The 18,504-nt window shown below is 31.6% G+C and overlaps 1 protein-coding gene across 1 annotated transcript; it reads left to right on the top strand.

Annotated features, from left to right (window-relative positions):
• Positions 1–1,402: 1,402 nt before the first annotated feature.
• On the top strand, positions 1,403–16,524 carry LOTGIDRAFT_227238 (hypothetical protein; the record flags this gene model as incomplete). The annotated part of the gene is made up of 20 exons (XM_009055513.1): positions 1,403–1,417; positions 4,856–4,907; positions 6,384–6,447; positions 6,715–6,744; positions 6,970–7,072; positions 7,341–7,391; positions 8,750–8,836; positions 9,447–9,607; positions 10,205–10,277; positions 10,454–10,530; positions 10,933–10,986; positions 11,508–11,580; positions 11,958–12,016; positions 13,210–13,233; positions 13,581–13,633; positions 14,036–14,096; positions 14,577–14,675; positions 14,951–15,091; positions 15,557–15,631; positions 16,339–16,524. Exons 2-20 carry the CDS (start codon positions 4,858–4,860, stop codon positions 16,522–16,524), a joined length of 1,521 nt encoding a protein of 506 aa, XP_009053761.1. The 5' UTR covers positions 1,403–1,417; positions 4,856–4,857.
• Positions 16,525–18,504: the final 1,980 nt, after the last annotated feature.

Genomic DNA, 18,504 nt, shown 5'->3' with positions numbered 1-18,504 from the left:
CGTATTTTTTGAAATCTTTCGGGAAAATCGACTTTGAAGTTCTACCCAAATTTTCAAGAGGGAAATTTGCTTATATTTTGGTGCCAGAAAAAACCTGAAACTTAAAGTGCTGTAACAGGCTGAGTTTTCAAGATAGGAGGCTGAAATTTGGATCACAATAACTTCAGATAGGTGTGTACCTTCAGTATAAATTTCAACTTTCCAGCTCTGATAGCCTTCGAACGGCAGCCCGTCAAAGTTTTGGTCTTCACCCCATTGAAAATGCAGTGCAGAAAGACGCTATAGGCGGACTGCCAGACCCAACCCCCTCACTAAAATGGCCATAACTCGGCCAATTTTGACCCGAGAGGTACAATTTTACCACTAGTCCGTGGTCCGTGCTATTTCTAGCTATTTCTAGAAATCCTCTTAGTTCGTTAAATTTTTAGAAATCCTTTTTCTTATGAGTTTTCCGGATGCCTATTGTTTGATTAGTTTTTGGTGAAGAGATTTGGAATTTGATGTCTGATTCTTTCATATTTTGTGAAATAAGAGATTTTCTTGCGGAGGGAAAATTCCAATGATAGTCGTTTTGTGTAAGTAACAGTCAAACAGATGTTGACAAAATGTAGTGGTCTACTTTCAGTTAAGTTCGCTCAAGATTTTCATGGTCGTGATATATCGAATTTTGTTTTCAGAACCGAAGTAGACAAAAGGCTGACATATTGGACTAGATTTCTTGAAAAAGTTACAGTAGGCTGAATTTCGAGATTGAACATGGAAACTGATGTCAAATTAATTGATGGTCTCGGTCCTGGTCCAAAAACAATTAATACTCTTTGCACTCATAGATATCCTGTAATAGTTACTTAATGATAGAGCTTTTCTGTCCAATGTTCGCGCTTGTGGACTCACTCCACTATTTCATTTGCCATCTCTTCCCATGTTAAAACACGAAATTCAACCTTTACAACTTTTTCCAGACATTTCGTTAAAAGCTTTCCAATATGTCGAATGAAAGCCTGACCAATCCTTAATGTCTCCTAAAAAATTCAATATATGATGACCATGAAAATTTTGAGCTACTAAAATTGAAAGTAGACTACTACCGGTTATACTCATCCGCTAGAGTTTGGCTGTTCACAAAACGACTATTTTTAGAATTAGCCTTCCGCCTTTAAGTCTCTGATCATCTCACCAAAAATGAGAGATAATGCAATTTCAGACATCAAATTCCACATCTAGACCAAAAATAGGCATACAAAACCCCCAAAGGAAGAGAGATAAAGAAGATTTTCTATAAAAGGGACTACATTCGAATACAATCATTTGCATAGTGCAGTTTTGATAACCGAGTCTATAGATCGATTAACAAGACGTCATTTCCTATTTCCGGTTAAATTAGTCTACATATTCAGCGAAATGACTGCCTTCGAAGGTATTTGGTAAAATTTCCGCTTATGAATGAAAAATTTCACGTATTTGTGCAAAAACCATGTCATATTGACTCCACATTGTTAACTCGTCAATATTTGCAACTGTCAATTTTGAAAAAATCCTTCATTCGTGATTATTATGTATGATGTATATTCCAGCACGTGTCCAGTTCATATTTTTTCATAATTTGATCTGAATTTTAATTCTGAATATCACTTAAAACATAATTAAGTGTTTTTCAGGAATATAAGTAGGTATATTTAAGTTAAGCATCCAACTGTTCAAAATGTTCAAAGTAATACAAAGTCTAATGTTGAAGCCTAAGAACTGGTGTTAAATTATGAAGTGATATTTTCAATGAATTTGTCTTTGGCCTTAGAATCTTATAATGAGATTTTCTTCCATTTAAGGTTAAATAAGGCTATTTAATGGCATGGTAAATAAAATTAGTCATGATTTGATATTCCCTTCGGCAAAAATTGCTTAAAACTACCTAAATATTCAAAATAAGGATTTTGAATTCAATAACTCATCATGTTCAATAAAAATTCACTTTTGAAAAAAAAAATGCTGTGTTTGTTTACAAATAAATGTCAAGGCCGACTTTGAAGAGTTCACGATTCATGACTGAATACTTCTCAATTCAAACCTTTCAAACCTATCTAAAAATTAGATTTTTAAAATTTAGTGTAAATTCATTTGTTCTTTCGGCAATAGATCTTAATTACAATTTAGTCAAAATTTACTTTAAACCTTGTTAATGAATTGGAAACCAGGCTTATTACAAGTATATCTATTCAAAATCAATTCAGGACTAATCTTCCCAAATGATCGTGAGGGTATTTTATTTGAGAATAATTTTTAAAAATAAATTCCTGCATTTTATGCAATTTGTCTTCTACTATTACTACGTTTTTACAAGTTACAAGTGTCCAGAAATAACATTAACTTTGAAAAAAGAAATAAATTATGTTAAAACTGAAAAAAGTCCTCAAAATTCTCAAGAAAGTGGAAACATGGCCCACTTTTCAACTCGATTCATTCAGCATTGAAAAATTTTTTTGCACCCAGGACAAATATTTTTTTTTTAAATTTTTAAAACCAATCATACTTTAGTCTCAGCAAGGAGATTTTTATTTGTCTAAGCCAATCAGTAATAGTGTTCATAGCTCACGTCAAAATTTGTGCCTTCAAACTAACATGTGTCCAGAATTATCTGTGTTTGAAACTAGTATATAGAAGAGATCAGTAATGATACAGATATTGATAGTGTTTGACTGTAGTATGTAGTAGAGGTCAGTAATGATGCAGATATTGATACTGTTTGACTGTAGTATATAGTAGAATTTAGTAATGCTATACATATTGATACTGTTTGACTGTAGTATATAGTATAATTTAGTAATACATATATTGCTACTTTTTGATTGTAGTATGTAGTAAAGGTCAGTAATGATACATATATTGATACTTTTTGATTATAGTATATAGTGGAGGTCACTAATGATACATACATTGATAGTGTTGATAGTGTCTAACTGTACATAGTATGTAGTTAAGGTCAGTAATGATGCAGATATTGATACTATTTGACTGTAGTATGTAGTCGAGGTCAGTAATGATACAGATATTGATAGTGTTTGTTTGACTGAAGTATGTTGCCTAGGTCAGTAATGATACAGATATTGAGATATTTTGATTGTAGTATGTTGTTGAGGTGACTAATGATACAGATATTGATAGTGTTTAACTGTACTATGTAGTCGAGGTCAGTAATGATACAGATATTGATAGTGTTTGTCTGTAGTGTGTAGTAGAGATCAGTAATAACACAGATATTGATAGTGTTTGACTGTAGTTTGTAGTAGAGGTTAATAATGATACAGATATTGATAGTGTTTGACTGTAGTATGTAGTAGAGGTAAGTAATGATACAGATATAGACTAATACTACAGTCATACGCTATCAATGTCTGTATCATTACTGACATAGACTACATACTACAATCAGGCACTATCAATATATGTATTATTACTGACATAGACTACATACTAAAGTCAAACACTATCAATATCAATATCTGTATCTTTTCTGACATCTGGAAACAAACAATTCAGATAGCTCAAAAGAGTGAGTCAGTTGAGTCTAAGATAGTAACATTTGTCAGCTTTGTTCAAATTAAATTTTGAAAAACAAGAACAATACTTCATATTTGATAGTTCCCATTTTTTTCAATAGGGTACATCTTTGGGCGATGTTAAACATTTGGCAGAACTGAGCCCATCATCAGTTCATTATATTCAACCCTTAGCCATAGACTTCTTTCAAACATTTTTTTGAAAATAACTAATTACATATTTTTCAACACTTTTAATGAGGTTTTTAATTGATTATTATGAAGTTTTATGTAAGTTTTATCTCAATTTATCAATAGTTTAGTTGTGCCTTTTACATTTACGAGCTAAAGAGCAAAGTTATATTGTTCATCAATCATTGATATTAAACAATTCCAACATGTTTCGTCCAAATCGTTAAGAATTGTGCCTTCTGGAGTATTTACAAGCTACAGACTGAACGCATTTCGAAAGACAATACAATGCCTCATAACAATCAAAACATTGTAAATGTTATGATTTTTCATTCATAATAATGAAATCCACCAAATAAAAAAAAACGTAAAATTTAAATTTTGTTCTCCATAGACTAACATGGTGACATTGGCCTAATTTAACAAGTTACCACGGCGTGGTATATATCTGTAAGGTACTTATGACTATTTACCACGCTTACCATGCCAGTGGTAAATAGCTACTGCCGTTTAACAATTCTACCTTTGATTTAAACACCATTCTCTTCTGGAAATAAAATGTGAAAATGACACAAAGTTTTCACTGAATAATCCATAAAACTATTTTTTAGAATAATTTTTTTTTTTCATTGGTTGGCATTTTCATCAACCAATAGGCCTAGACAATCTAAGATTCAGTGGTGTTGGTGTTTCCATTTGCATTAATATGATTGGCAAAATGCAAGAGAAAAATTGACATTCATTTAGCTATGGAAAAACCTGTAGGACTGGGTATTGATGACAAAATTGAGATTGATTATTGATGGCAGACTACCGATCAATGCCGATCAATAATCAATTAATGATCAAAATAAATTCATTGAAAAACCCTGTAGATATTATTTTTAAACATTTTTGCATCTTAGAAGTATATTCTTGCTTTGATCTGTTATTTTAGTTTATTGTGGGTAAGTTATGTGCTGAAGGGATTACTTCTTATTAACGGGGACAGTGGAGAAATGTAACTTTGACATATTATAGATTATGAAATTTGATAATCGATAATTGAAATGATAAATTCCTAGCGACGATAATCAATTATTTTCATCCTTTTACCCAGCCCCAAAAACCTGTGTAAATCTATTTTGTAGAAATGGGTGTTATGCCAGAAATTGGCAAAGCTGTAGAAGAAATGGATTGGAGGTACTGTAAGCTTATGTTATTATACTTGCTATCATTATGTGTGGCATACTATCTTTGATTAAAGGGAAAGTATTTTATTAGGGTTGATTTTAATCTTGAATATATGTTAATAGTCTACAGAATTACTAGAGATATATGAAAATCGAAAAATTCCTTTAAAAATGCTTCAAACTAGGAATTTTATTCATTATTTCTATCTGTCTTTTTAATATATCACAGCTTATCTTAAAATAACAAGTCTTCCTCATTTTAACATTAAAATACAAATAATTCTGGATACACATGCATTTGAAGGTTCTATTAGCGCTTAGCTAAATAGTTCTAAAAGTATGATTGGTCAAAAAAAAAGGTGCACCTGTCTCTTTGAAATTAGACCAAACTTTACTCCCCTTTTTATATGCCCACATCTCTCTATGTGGACGTATATTGTCGGCATCCCTATCTGTCTGTCCTTCGGTCCGTCCGTCCGTCAACATTTGCTTGTAAACGCTCTAAAAACTGGATTTTTTTTAATTTGGTATGTGTATACATATTCATAAAACGAAGATCAAGTTCAAATTTGAGCTATTTTCGACGGTTAGAGTTATTGCCCTTGCCCCAAAATCTTGAATATTTACCATCCGCATGCCGTGGTGGGCGTATATGGCTGTTGTCCACTATCTGTATAATTATATGCCCACATGGAAATGTAGACGTATATTGCTGTCGCGACCCTGTCCGTCGGTTTGTCAACATTTCTTGTGAACACAATAGAGACTACAGTTTTCAACTGTTTTTTAATGAAATTTGGTGTGATCTTTTATATTGATTTGATGAAACCTTGACAAGTTTGAATTTGACGATCTTTCGATGAACGATTTTTGAGTTATTGCCCTTGACTTGGGAAAAACGTGGCAAAATTTGTTTGTGAACACTATAGAGGCTTCAGTTTTCAACTGATATTAATGAAATTTGATGTGATCATTTATATTGATTAGATCTTGGTCAAGTTAAAATTTGATGATTTTTCGATGAACGGTTTTATATCATTGAATTCAAACTATTAAATTAAAATTTCTTTAATATTAGAAAATTCATACTTTAGTCACTAAAGACTGTTTTATCATTTCTGACAGCTGCCAGTGGGCATATGTTACCTTGCCTGGCAAGCTATCTTTTTATTAGCTGTTATTTCAGTTAGGGTCTAATTAGAGTCTAAAGATGGCTTTCTTGAACATTCGTCAGTTTGATGTCTCCAGTGCTGAGATATTAATTAGACTGATTACCTCACTATCTAAATACAGTGTATTTGATAGTATGGAACTTTTATGTATAGATATTATGATTAATTTCAGTAAGAGTTAAAATAAGTTGGATATGATTGTTTTCTACTCTACCAATGATTGTTATCATGTTTAAAAGTGTACCTTGATATGCATGTGTCTCGATCAATAATGTTAGATAATACTAATGAACACAATTGCTTTATGATTTCAGTCTTCCTACAGATGTTCAAAATGAAGCTATACCAATGGTATTAGGTGGTGGAGATGTATTAATGGTATGTAGTTTTTATATTAATATAGATACCTTTAAGTTGTAGTAGGAATTTACTTCTGAAAAGCGAAAGGGATAGCTCAAATTGAGCTGATAAGGCAAATATTTACAGCTTATATATCCTTTAGGTCTGCTTAGGCTACAATGTGATGATAAAATATTTGACTCTGATGTTTATGATTTGAAATTGTAATTTTTCTGTGGGTTTGTTCTATGATCTTTAAACCACGCAGCTATAGCATAACTAATTTTATGTTTTGCTTATTTTCAGGCTGCAGAAACTGGCAGTGGTAAAACAGGAGTAAGTTGATTTGACCTCTGTAAGATTTAAATGAAAGTTACTTTTTGTAAATGAATGCTTAATAAATAAATGAATATGTAGATATTCATTAAAGTTTGCTTCTTATTAAAAAATGATTTTTCTTGTTTTAGTCAACTTTTTCACACCTCTGCTTTTCAGACAGGGTAGGCTTCCTTACTTACCTCACATACCTACTTACATTAACCTTTTTTACTTTCATTTTAGGCATTTTGTTTACCAATCTTACAAATAGTCCATGAAACATTAAGAGATTTAAGAGAAGGGAAAGGTGCTCAGACTAGTACTTCCAGACCAAAATCTTCTACAGGTAAACATTTATTTTTAATCTTTGATGAAATTGGTTTTAATTGGCAGAAATTCTAGAGCCCTCTGACTCCTTAAGTTCTTTGTTATTCCTATATCTTTCGAAAATGTTAATATCTTGGGTATACTGGTACCGGTATGCAATTTGTTTATGTTGGTTGTCCTTTGAAGAGTGTATACACATATTCACCTACTATAAATATATTATTTGTTCAAATTTTGGTAACATAAACACAAAATAGAAGAAATAAATGATTCTTTTGTATTTTCAGGTAAAAGTCATAAATGGAAGATGAATTCATTTGATAGAGGAAGTGCAATGGGTAAGATTTCTCTCCTTCCTTGCTACTGATTGCTTTGTCCTATCCTAAAGTTCTCATGACAATTATAGTAACTGACACATAACTGAACCAATATCAGGGGCCTTATTCTCCAAAACTTCACTTTAATAAAATCCTTATTTTAAGAAATACCTTAATCTGATTGGATAACAATAAAACTAACTTTAAACTCAATTTTAGTAACTGACCAATCAAATGGCTGGAACACTAATGTCATCTTTGTGGATACATTGTTTATTTTGTAGATTTTGATCCTGTAGGTACATTACATGTATGTCTGTTTATTTTGTAGTGTTTGATCCTGTAGGTACATTACACATATGTCTGTTTATTTTGTAGTGTTTGATCCTGTGGGTACATTACATGTATGTCTGTTTATTTTGTAGTGTTTGATCCTGTAGGTACATTACATGTATGTCTGTTTATTTTGTAGTGTTTGATCCTGTAGGTACATTACATGTATGTTTATTTTGTAGTGTTTGATCCTGTGGGTACATTACATGTATGTCTGTTTATTTTGTAGTGTTTGATCCTGTAGGTACATTACATGTATGTCTGTTTATTTTGTAGTGTTTGATCCTGTAGGTACATTACATGTATGTTTATTTTGTAGTATTTGATCCTGTAGGTACATTACATGTATGTCGGTTTATTTTGTAGTGTTTGATCCTGTGGGTACATTACATGTATGTCTGTTTATCTTGTAGTGTTTGATCCTGTAGGTACATTACATGTATGTTTATTTTGTAGTGTTTGATCCTGTGGGTACATTACATGTATGTCTGTTTATTTTGTAGTGTTTGATCCTGTAGGTACATTACATGTATGTCTGTTTATTTTGTAGTGTTTGATCCTGTAGGTACATTACATGTATGTTTATTTTGTAGTATTTGATCCTGTAGGTACATTACATGTATGTCGGTTTATTTTGTAGTGTTTGATCCTGTGGGTACATTACATGTATGTCTGTTTATCTTGTAGTGTTTGATCCTGTAGGTACATTACATGTATGTTTATTTTGTAGTGTTTGATCCTGTGGGTACATTACATGTATGTCTGTTTATTTTGTAGTGTTTGATCCTGTAGGTACATTACATGTATGTCTGTTTATTTTGTAGTGTTTGATCCTGTAGGTACATTACATGTATGTTTATTTTGTAGTATTTGATCCTGTAGGTACATTACATGTATGTCTGTTTATTTTGTAGTGTTTGATCCTGTAGGTACATTACATGTATATCTGTTTATTTTGAAGCTTTGATATTATGAAAACATTACATGTATGTCATGTCAATTTATTGGGTAGCCCTAATAAGTTGAATTGTAAATTTATTTTATAGCCATTGATCCTGAGGGTACATTATGTCAAGCTAGAGATGCTGGTGGTTGGCATGGTACAAGATCTAACAAGGCTGTTGTTGGTGGAGGTAAATTGGCTCTATCTTATAAATTTAAATTATAACTACTGTGGATTAAAGCCTTGCAGCACTATCGTATGGGGCTCTAGTTTGTCAATCTGTCACTCATTGGTTCAATCCTGGCACAGGTCAAGATATTACTGTCAGACGCTCAGTGCTATAGACTGGACAGGCTGACATGGTTAAAGTAGTTTGCATGGGGCAATAAACCCAAGCTTGTAAGGAGATGTAAATAAGAAAAACTATTTCTCTCCTGGCATTCAACACTGTATGGCATTGCTCTTTTCAATATCCAAATTAGGAGCAGTAAAACATGATTTAAAGGGAAAAGTGCACCATTTTTTTGACCAATCATACCTTAATCTCAGAAATAGGGATATTTTATCTGCGTTTGAAAGTTTAAAAGACAAGTCATCTTTCCCTGAAACACTGCCATTTATAGAAAAGACGTCTATAGAAATAGGAAAAGAAATTCCTAGTTTGAGATATTTTAAGAAATTTTGCCATTTTTGTACATTTCTGGTACTTTTTAAGACCATTTACAAATATTCAAGACTCAAATCAACCCCCCAAAATTACACATCTGTCCTTTTAAATTGTTTTTTTTATAATTTTGTAGGTAAATATTACTATGAGGGTACTGTAACTGATGAAGGATTATGTAGAGTAGGTTGGTCCACTGATAAAGCTACATTAGATCTAGGAACTGATAAATTTGGTTATGGATTTGGTGGAACAGGAAAGAAGTCATGGGGAAAGCAGTTTGATTCGTATGGAGAGGTTAGTCTATACAATTAATTGTCATTGTTAGCTTTTGATTTGTTTATAAGTACATGTTTCTATTCGTAGTTTTTGATCTTTTTATACGCCCGCATCTCTCTATGTTGAGGTATATTATCGGTAACCCGTCTGTCCATCAACATTTGATTGTAAATGCTCTAAAAACTAGATTTTTTGATGAAATCAAATGAAATTCAGTATGTGTATACATATTCATAAAACGAAGATCAAGTTCGAATTTGAGCTATTTTCGACTGTTAAAAGCAGACTTATTGCCCTTTCCCCAAAATCTTGAATATTTACCATACGCATGTTGTGGTGGGCGTATATGGCTATGGTCCACAATCTTTTCAGTTTGTATCTCAAGATTTTTTTCTCTTATTCTATACTAGAAATTATAGTGGTCTTGTCAAGTCCTTGTCCTGTTGAGAGCTTGATAAATTCTCATCTGTTGGGTTCTGATTTTGTTTTAGACTGTTCAGGTTTTATTATGTTTTAAAATGTTGAAGTTGGATTGATTTTTGGATTGTTGAGACTAAATTATTTTTTGAAATGTTAAGGTTTGATAATGTTTTGAATTAACACTTATGTTTCCAGGCTTATGGAATGAATGATACTATTGGATGTTATTTAGATTTAGAGAAAGGAGAAATTAGATGGTCTAAAAATGGTAAGAGTTTTGCTTAGAGAAAGAGTCTGCTCTTATATCTGCTTTACATCTGTACTCTCTTGAGTGATTTAAAATAAAATAAATTTGTGTAGTGACATTTTTTAAAACAAGATATTAAAAAGTTTGGGTAATGTTAGTATTTAGTGCTGTGTCTTTAAAATCTCTTTTGTTTTCAGGCATTGATTTGGGGAAAGCTTATGACCTACCTAAGCATACATTGAATGAGAAATTTTTTGCTGCAGTAGTATTGAAGGTTTGTAGATGTCTTTGTAGGCAACTGTGTTTAATTTCAGTTTCATACACCACAATAAATATGAACCAGTCAATACGACTTCCCAATGTCCCTGTCTTTCATCAAGCGCAGGCAGCATGTCAAGGTGTCCATCAATATCATGTTTTTCACACTTGACTATACTCACTCACTTCAGGTAAGTCAATATTGATGGTAAGCCTACACACCGCAATCTGAACAATTATTTTGGGTGTGTCTAATCACCATTATGGTCAACAATGGAGTTTTATTGTGGAAGTGATATGGAGAGCTGGAATAAGACTTAAAAAATAAAAACTTTGAAATAGAGATCATGTTGCAATAATACATGACCACAAATATAATATGACACAAACTACAAATTTTTAATCTTTTCTTTTTTAGAATGCAGAAATGGAGTTTAACTTTGGTGACCAGCCATTCAAATTTCCTCCAAAGGTTTGTTTCCAAATAAAAGTCATAGTTTATGTTGACATATTTCGCTGATTAAGATGTTGAACCTAAAGTAAAAAATCTTTGAGTTGGTTCTGACGCCACAGTGGTTAGGAATGTTCTGGAGTAATCCCTTGAGATAGACTTGCAGATATCTTAAATATTCTTAGACAGTAAGATGGAAATCAAACTATGGCAGACAAATGTCAAAACGAGAAATGATTTTTGAAAAATATACTATAATGCAGTGCAGTTGTATTAGAAATTCAAAGGAAACAACCAAGATAGAAAAATGATCAATTCACTACACATCTGTGATACCTAATGTTCTCACTCAGAGAATATCTCCTAGATGTGCTGAATAAAAAGCTTAGATTGACCTGAAACTAAAATACAAATGTATAAGTTTATACTGAAATGTTGTGGGAATGTTTTTTTGAATTCCATTGTTATTATTATTTTATTTATGATAGCAACTTAGATTCTGAGTTTTATCAATAACATTATCATTATTTTTTCTCTAATAGGCTGGATATATTGGATTGAGTCAAGCTAGTAAGGATCATATTATAGAGTCCAATATTGTGGGTAAGTGTTTTTGTTAGAATCTAACAACTTGTTACCATTGAAGGTGCCAGTGAACAGCAGAGTTTTGTAACAATCACATCCATGTTGACAATGCCAATAAAAATGAAATTCAGAAAAATGAAATAGGTACCAGAAATGTCAGGAGGGGCAAAGTAAGGCAATTAGTGGTTCCTTGGTTTTAAATTTTTTAAAAATAAATTGTGTTTAATAAGCACTAGCCTTCCCCTTGCTTGTACCTTAATATTGAATTGAAAATACAATTACGTGTCCCTACTATTTTGGTGGCACCTGAAAAGTGTCCCTGATGTCTGAAAACCTCATAATGAATGGTTCATTTGATAGTAACTAGTTCAATTCTGTATGTTATTATATCTCTTTCAATATTACAGCTAAAGGTGCAGTGAATGCTAAACCAGCACCTAACGCTCCACAAGCAATCATTATTGAAGTAAGTAAGTAAAGCTTCTCTTTAAAAAATATAAGTCATATTTATTTTTATCAGTTGCCTACTAATTAGTAGTCTTTGATACCAAGACTATACCTGTCTAGGACTAGGATACAGTTCAGTTCAGGAGTTTTCCTTGTTTTCCGTTACATTGCTTTCAAGTTTCATAGGGAGATAGAGGCTTATTTATCTGGTGCTTGTTGACAAAGGCATCAGACCACTATACGCAGAAGAGTCAGGGGAAGAATTTGAATAAATTATTGTGGTATCTCTTTTTTTTTTTGTCTCTTAGTGGTGTTAAAATGTTTAGTGAAGAACTGGGTCATTTTTGGCAATAAGGTTTTGTTACCAAATTAATCCCACTTAATTACTCAAGATAAAAAAAAAACAAGATCAAAAACTGCATTTGTCGTGGAAGTTCAGTATACTCTGTGATATCAGACATTCTGTGTAGTCCGACATGTTTTTGGTCTTGAATGATTCCCTTCTCTTGTCGGTTTTAAAAAAAACTCCTGAGTACTCCGACATTCTGTGTACTCCTTTACACTAATCAGTGGTCCTGACATTCAGAAATCTGTAGGCCCTTCAATCTGACATAGAGTCATCATAATCACATATCGCCAATTAGATAATCCCACATAAAATTACATAAAAACAAAAGATATCAAGGAATAGAAATTTGATTTGGTCGAACAACAGTAAGTGGCATTTTAAAACGTAACGAAGAATCTTGTCTGGGTCACTGAGCTATGTATGATAACATGTAGGACATGTTAATGAAAAGATTAAGTGAAGAAATTTTTGTCAAAAATGCTTCATTCAACTTCCAATCAAATTGATGGTTAACCTATCATCTAAAAACCTAACTGGTTACCTGTGAAATCCTACCTGAAATCGGTTAACTGATTAACCATTTCAACACTATTTCTTAGAAATCATTGAAATATATAACAGTCTAAAATCTGAACAACAAATTAAACCTTGGTTGGACCTTAGAAAAATCCTTTGTAACAGATCTGCTCAAACCGTGTTCTGTGACTCACAAAATAAAATCCTGCATTCAATCCTGTTTTATGAAATTGGAGCATTCTTGATGAAAGAAGTATGAAATGCAGATTTTTGATATCCTGTAAAAAAAGTTAAGAGTAAAGAGTGGTTTGTTGAATTATTCATGAAATGCAATTTATTTATTGTAGCCTTCAAGAGAATTGGCTGAACAGGTAAATTTATGAAGTTTTATCTATTATGAATATCAGTATTAGTCCTGTCTTATAAGAATATGAAATTCTGCTTTGCAATAGCTTATTACCTATATATTTTAAAATATCAGTGCAACTTTTTTAAATTCAATTCAATATTGGTCCTTATTAGAATTGTTTAATTTAATATAATGATAATGAATTATGAATTCAGTATATGATTATTTGAACAAATGGTGATATATAAATCAATTACTGGCATTGTCACATTAACCTTCGAATTTTACCTTTTCTTGATGCAAGTCAAAACTATGCATCAAGAAAGCATGTAGTTGCCACTTTACAATATTTGTTTATTTTATTTGTAGACCCTGTCTCAGATACAAAAGTTTAAGAAACATGTCAGCAATCCCCAAGTCAAGTAAGTAAGTTTTTTTTATATATTTATTTTGTATGTGCAAGTATTGAGTGTGCCTTATTCCTGTATCAAAAACTAATTATAATTTGTGAGACTTATGAATTTTGACATTTCTATAGCCTTTGCTTACAAATTATATATTGGAAATTCTAAAATAAACCTAGGTCTGAAAATGTAAATTATAAGGCATATTTTGTTGATTAAAACAATTAATGTGAATAATACACTTTAATGGATAACAATTACTGTTTAATAATATTGCAAGCATTTGGTTAATAAAGAGGAGAGATCATCGTTGAAACGTTGCAATATTATTAAACAGTAATTGTTATCTATTAAAGTGTATTATTCATTATAGTAAATTGCTGAATGCCACTTTAGGAAGTAAAACAATTATTGTTTCAGTGAATTGTTAATTATTGGAGGTGTCAGTGCTAAGGAACAAGTTGATGCATTAGAACGAGGGGTAAGTGTAAACTTTCTGTTACCGGTAGTTCAATTTTGAGGATTAATTTAATTACAGCTGTAGAATGGAAGATTTAATATTTAATATCTATGATTGTAGGTAGATATAGTTGTTGGTACACCTGGTAGAATGGAAGATTTAATATTTAATATCTATGATTGTAGGTAGATATAGTTGTTGGTACACCTGGTAGAATGGAAGATTTAATATTTAATAGCTATGATTGTAGGTAGATATAGTTATTGGTAGAATGGAAGATTTAATATTTAATATCTATGATTGTAGGTAGATATAGTTGTTGGTACACCTGGTAGAATGGAAGATTTAATATTTAATATCTATGATTGTAGGTAGATATAGTTGTTGGTACACCTGGTAGAATGGAAGATTTAATATTTAATATCTATGATTGTAGGTAGATATAGTTGTTGGTACACCTGGTAGAATGGAAGATTTAATATTTAATATCTATGATTGTAGGTAGATATAGTTGTTGGTACACCTGGTAGAATGGAAGATTTAATATCAACTGGTAAACTAGCATTACATCAAGTTAGATTCTTTGTCCTTGACGAATGTGTAAGTAATAACCTACCCTTAAGGCACTTGTTCTCATACTTCATCCGTGGAATTTTTTATTTTTATGGCATGGTTTTATTCAATTTATCTGACAAAGGAGTTTAGTATTAACCCCTCAAACCTGTATCATTTTTAAGGCAAAATTTTTGGAGAAATCCATAGTTACTATCCTGAATCATGTTTAGATTGAAACCTCAGATCTCCAGGTTAGAAAGAAATCACCAACCCAATTTGGCTTTGGGAAAACATTAAGGTGAACATTTCTATTTTTGTAGGATGGTCTGCTATCACAGGGTTATGGTCAACTGATAACCCGACTCCATGATCAAATACCTAAAGTCACTAGTGATGGTAAACGCTTACAGATGATAGTCTGCTCTGCTACACTTCACTCCTTTGATGTGAAGAAAATGGCTGTAAGTACCTTCCCTTCATTATCTTAAAACTATCTGTAAAAATGTTCTGTCTTGACTTCAGTAAAGTAATGAGGTGATGCAACCCCTTCGGAGGAAAAAACACAATACAAAACCTATATGTATAATTGCAAACTCTTAATTATATGCAATAAGAATATAATGATATGATTAAGAATACATGATAATTCATTACAAACACCAATTCATCAAATAGTTTGCTGAATTTGACACTAAAAAATAAGGAGACCCATCTTTAACATCCTGGTACTATGAGTGACATTAAACATTTAGTCCAGCTAATAAAAACAAAAAAAAAAACATAGCAAAATAAGAGTGGAATTAGCCGTAGGCCTAAAAGTAATTTAGATGCAATATCTGATATATTGACGTACAAATTTACGTATATGAACAAATCCACCAAATTTTATACCTACAAAAAACCTGTATTCTCTGTTTATGTTTCAGGAAAAATTGATGTATTTTCCAACATGGATAGATTTAAAAGGTGCAGATGCTGTACCAGAAACTGTTCATCATGCTGTAAGTTCTGTTTTACTTTCAAAATATAAACTGCGAACATTCAGTTAACATGTATTAATTTTCTTTAACAATATGAAGTTGCAAAGTAAATCAATATTTCCCACTGCCTTGAGATGTGTTGGGCGATATTGATATTTTTGAAACTGGTGATAAATGTATTTGAAGTTTTGGATATTACTAAGATGATATTTTTAGTATTATGGCAAAATTCCTGTAGGAATCAATTGACCTGTGAGTGTATCAGTTCTGATGCAAATTTTAGTGATTTTGTGCCTTATTTGAATGTATGTACCAGAATATGTCAGCTATTATCAATTAATGGTTGATTTTGCAATATTTTAATGAATACTGCAAAATTAAAAATTGTCTACTGCAATTCTTGTAAACATGATATTTTATGATTTTTGATATATAAACAAAGATTTTACAACCATATGCAATCATTTAAAAATATGAAAATAGCACCAAACTCTCAAAGATGAAAGCAACTTAAAGTGAAAACTGATATTACAAAATATCCTGGTCTCCTGATAGCAGAGCTAAGCATAGGTCTTTAAACAAATGTTCCGAACCTGTCTCGAAATGTAGACATAATAACTTCTACTTGTCCAACTTCAGTAGAGACACAGACTGACAATAGGTCAGTCGTCTGAAGATTCTGAGTAACAACATGTTTCAAGTTCTGTTTAAATATCTCTTATATCCAGATATGTATGGTGGATCCAAGAGAAGATCGTCAATGGTCATCAATACGTAATCATATAAAAACGGATGGTGTTCATGCTAAAAACAGATTGAATTATAATTCTCCAGATGAAGGTAATTTTTATTATACGCCGTCACCTCATTCTGTTGGTTCGTCTGTCCGTCCGTCTGTCCACAATTGCTTGTAAACACTCTACAAGACACAATTCTTGACGGATTTTGACAAAATTTGGTATGAGTGTTCGTAATCACCCAAAGATGAACCCTATCGAAAATCAGAAGAATCGAAAAATATTTAGTATGAGTTATTGCCCTTGTTCTTGAAAACACGTTCAATTTTTAGCTCGTAAACACTCTAGAAGGAAAATTCTTGATGAATTTTAACGAAACTTGGCATGAGTGTTTGTAATCACCTAAGGATGAACCCTATTGAAAATCAGAAGAATCAAAAAATATTTAGTATGAGTTATTGCCCTTGTTCTTGAAAACGCGTTCAATTTTTAGCTCATAAACACTCTAGAAGGCACAATTCTTAATGGATTTTGATGAAACTTGGCATGAGTGTTCGTAATCATCCAAGGATAAACCCTATTGAAAATCAGAAGAATCGACAAATATTTAGTATGAGCCCTTGTTCTTGAAAACGCATTCAATTTTTAGGTTGTAAAGACTCTAGGAGGAACAATTCTTGATGGATTTTGACGAAACTTGGCATGAGTGATTATTATTACCCAAGGATAAACCCTATTGAAAATCAGAAAAATTGAAAAATATTTAGTTACTGCCTTATTCTTGAAAATGCTTTCAAATTTAGCTCTTAAACACTAAAAGGCATGATTGTTGCTGGATTTTGACAAAACTTGCTTTTATTATTCAATCCCGCGCTGAAGATTGAATATTTGCCTTCTAAAGTTTTCATGAGCTAAAAATTGAACACGTTTTCAAGAACAAGGGCAATAACTCATACTCAATATTATTCATTATCGCCCTAAAGAGTTCAAAAGAAGTATATGACACAAGGTTGAATATTTCATACTGATTGTTGATTGTTACTGTACTGCTAAATACTTTTATTCAAAATCAAAACTGCCAGTGGGCATATATTACCTTGCCTGGCAAGCTATCTTTTTCTTTAAAAAAATGATTGTGGTTTTTCTTCTTTTCTGTAGGTAAGTCAAACTTTTGGTCTAACCAGAACACAAGTTCACAAGTAAGGTTTTTTTGTTCTTTCTTACACAGCTATAACATGAATATTTTTAAGTCTATTTTATCTATTTTATAACAATTTATACATGAATAATTTAAAGTCAGATTGTATCTATTTTATAACAATTTACACATGAATAATTTAAAGTCAGATTGTATCTATTTTATAACAATTTACACATGAATAATTTAAAGTCAGATTGTATCTATTTTATAACAATTTACACATGAATAATTTAAAGTCAGATTGTATCTATTTTATAACAATTTACACATGAATAATTTAAAGTCAGATTGTAAATATTTTTAACAATTTACACATGAATAATCTAAAGTCACATTTTAAATATTTTATAACAATTTACACATGAATAATTTAATGTCCTTATGAAATGGGGGGTTTAGATTGGCTGTCACCCATGTCCATGTGTCTGTCTGTCCAAAATTGCTCATAAACACTCCAGAAGGCACTATTCTTGACAGATTTTGATAAAACGTGTTTTTTTTCACCCAAGAATGAAACATTGAACATCTGAAGAATCAAAAATTTTTTAGTATGAGTTATTGCCTTTGTTCTTGAAAACTTTTTAGCTTGTAAACACTCTAGAAGGCACAATTCTTCTCAGAAAATAGGGGTATTATTGAAAGAGTCTGCTAAGCATATTTCAAATTGTCGGGTGACCTGAGACATAATCAATATGACATCACAAAGCGAAACAGATTTGGTCTGCAGTATGAATAAAACTGAATATTATAAGAAGGCTGCCTCATTCCACCCACATCATAGCTCTTCTATTGGCGCCTTTAGAGTTAGACTTCCTATAATAAAGTGATTGATTTATAATTTGCCTGCAGCATGATTCAATTTCTATTGCATTGAAGAATATTAATATAGATTATCGATATCAATAATATATTGAGTTATGTCTATGGCCAACACCCTGAATTTGTGTGAATTTCAG

Source organism: Lottia gigantea (genome assembly GCF_000327385.1).
Source record: "Lottia gigantea unplaced genomic scaffold LOTGIsca_248, whole genome shotgun sequence".
Lineage (NCBI taxonomy): Eukaryota > Metazoa > Mollusca > Gastropoda > Lottiidae > Lottia > Lottia gigantea.
Note: the sequence above shows the minus strand (reverse complement) of the source record. Positions and strands in the feature narration are given on the sequence as shown.